The sequence below is a fragment of the Sipha flava genome, unplaced genomic scaffold (genome assembly GCF_003268045.1).
Source record: "Sipha flava isolate LNK unplaced genomic scaffold, YSA_version1 42342_pilon_pilon, whole genome shotgun sequence".
In the NCBI taxonomy this organism is placed as follows: Eukaryota; Metazoa; Arthropoda; class Insecta; order Hemiptera; family Aphididae; genus Sipha; species Sipha flava.
Window position 1 is genome coordinate 1 of NW_020273151.1, and position 2,933 is coordinate 2,933.

A 2,933-nucleotide genomic window follows, 5' to 3' on the forward strand; every position below is an offset into this window, starting at 1 on the left:
TTACAGTAATTCCGCGTGCATAGTGAATTGCAGAGCATTAACTCAATTAAAGATGTGTAATTGCACGCCACATTATTTGAGAATTCGTATGTTGTTAAATAAATTAATAAATAAATAAATATTAAAATAACTTTTTTTTTGTTGATAATTTATGTAGCAGGAGCACCGATTTGTGGGATTGAAGGACTTAGTTGTGTAACTGAATATTCAGGTTATTTTCTTAGGATTTAATATTTAGTATAATTACGCATAATTTAGTATAATTCTTCTTCTTCTTCTTCTGGCTTTTACAACTCTCTAAGAGTCTTAGCCACCAATACAATCTCGCGCCACCTATCTCTGTCAAGCACCATTTCCCTCTATGCGTCTATTCCCATATTTCTTAGATCTTCTTCGACAACATCGATCTATCTTTTCCGGGGTTTTTTTCCGTGTGATTTTCATTCTAGTGCTAGTTTAGCAGTATCGCTTTACCCCCTTCTCATGATATGTCCACGCCATTGTATTCTTTGCCCTTTGATGAAACTGGTTACTAGTGGTATATTGACCATGTCGAGTAGTTCCTTGTTGTACCTTCTTCTCCAACTGCCTGTTGATTCATCATAGATGAGATCGCAAATTCTTCTCCAAATTTTGTTCTTAAACGTTCTCAGCCTTTTTTCAGTTTGTTTAGTTGTTGTCCACGCTTCACAACCGTATGTGAGGGTTGGTCTAACTATCGCTGTGTACAGCCTAACTTTGGTTTTTCTAGAGAGGCATTTGGACCTAAAAAATTTTGTCAACGCAAAAAATGTTTTTTCTGCTTTACTTATACGAATTCCTATCTCCTTTGCCCAGTCATTTTTCGTACTCAGGGTCGCACCCAGGTACTTAAAGTTTTCAACTTTTTCATACATTAAATCTTCTGTAACTCTGGGGTCTTCACCACTTTCTAGCAGTTCCATTATTTTGGTTTTATCTTCACTAATGTGTAATCCTATTTTCTTTGTCTCACTACTCAAGATTTTGGTTACGTTTGTGACGTCTGTTAAGGATTCACCCAGAATATCCAGATCATTTGCAAAACCTAGCACCTGTATTCTATTTTGGTTTACTTAGATACCACCTTCATTGGCTTGAAGTTCTCTAATCATTTTCTCCAGAGCTAGGTTAAACAGTAGTGGAGATAACGAATCGCCTTGCTTCAGCCCCGTATCCACTGTAAATGGTGACGAAAGTTCGTTATCTACTCTCACCCGGTATTTTGCCTCCTCCATACACATTTTAGTTAACCTTATTAATTTTTCCGGGAAACCAAAATCGTTCATTATATTGTATAGGCTATCTCTGTGTATACTGTCGTATGCTTTTTTAAAGTCAATGAATACCTGCCACATATTTTGGTGGTATTCATACTTCTTTTCGATTATCTGTCCAATGGTAGGTAATTGTTCGATTGTTGATTTGCCTTTCCGGAACCCGCATTGGTAATCTCCCAAACATTCCTCAGAGTAAGGTGTGAAACGGGCAAGCAGTATTTTAGAATAAACCTTATACACTGTGTTCAAAAGGACTATGCCTTTATAGTTATGGCAATCCGTTCTGTTTCCTTTCTTATATAGAGGTATGATTATTGCTTTATTCCAATTCTCTGGCATTTTCTTTTCATTCCATATCTCTTGACATACTTGGAAAATGATGTTTTGAAGTTTCTCCCCTCCGAACTTGATTAGTTCTGCGGCAATTCCATCTGGGCCTGGGATTTTCCAATTTTTTAAACTAAGTATAGCAGTTTTAACTTCCTTTAGTTTCAGGCTTTCTATGCATGGTTCTGCTCTTTGGTACTTAGTATGTGGGGTACGAGTCACCTGGTAACGTGCAGTTCAAGAGGTTTATAAAATACTGTTTCCAACGCATAGCTTTAGTTACTGGTTGCATTAGTATTTGTCCGTTAGAGTCTCTGATTGCATTCCATTTGGGATTGAATTTTCGGTACTGCTTGATGGTTCGGAAAAAATGTCTGGTTCTCCCTAGGGAATGGTCGTTTTTCACGTTTCCAAGGATTTTGTTGAGATATTTCCTTCTTTCTCTCTGGAGAAATTATCTCTTACAGATTTTCCTCTGAGTTTCGTATATAGTTTTCATTTCTTGAGTACAGCTTAAAATATATTTTACCCTAACACTGCTGCGTTCTTCTACTACGGCACGACATTCTTCATTGTACCATCTATTTCTTACGTTCTTAATTTGTTCGATACTTTCTTCCGCCGCTCTCTGTATGACGTCTTTTATACCCTCCCATGTTCTAGAATCTTGTCCACTCTTTACATCAAGATTTTTATTGATCACCTCTTGATATTTCCTTCTTGTCTCGTCTCCCTTCAGGGACTCGAGGTTAAGCTTCGATTGTTTTTCTCTTCTCAATCTAGTTTGGCTTTTTAATTTTAGCCTGCATTTTGCTACTACCATGTAGTGATCAGTATCAGTAATTTAGTAAAATATTAAATATAATTTAGTTATTATATAATATATAGGTAAATACAATTTTATACTTATTTCTTAGAAATATTCAGATCACTAAAAACTTATGATTTTAACAAGTTGGGATTAGTTTGTAATTGTATTTCAAGTTGTACAGAACCAGAATACAACGTCTTATCTACTGAAATCGGGTCGTAAGTATAAAATGTTTTAATTATTTTAAAATATATATTAAAAATTAATTATATGGATAGTTTAAGTAATGATAACGCAAATAACGAGGATGTTATAAATGGATCAAAAGTGGTTATTGCATTAGATAGATTACCAAATGAAAGGCTTAAAAGAAATGTAGTAAGATCTCGTATGGACCTCATCGGTAAGTACACAATAATCAGTTGACGAAAAATAAATGTATAAAAATTAATTAATATTTTTCATACAGTTTCGGTAGGAGGAACATTGGGTCTATT

General features: G+C 35.0%; 1 protein-coding gene across 1 annotated transcript; it reads left to right on the forward strand.

Moving 5' to 3' along the window:
- Positions 1–4: 4 nt before the first annotated feature.
- Positions 5–2,926, forward strand: LOC112689063 (the record flags this gene model as incomplete). Its single annotated transcript, XM_025562566.1, has 5 exons — positions 5–86; positions 158–211; positions 2,543–2,654; positions 2,715–2,839; positions 2,906–2,926. Coding segments are annotated over 5 exons (394 nt in total), but the record flags the coding sequence as incomplete, so codon positions are not given.
- Between the last annotated feature and the right edge of the window lie 7 nt (positions 2,927–2,933).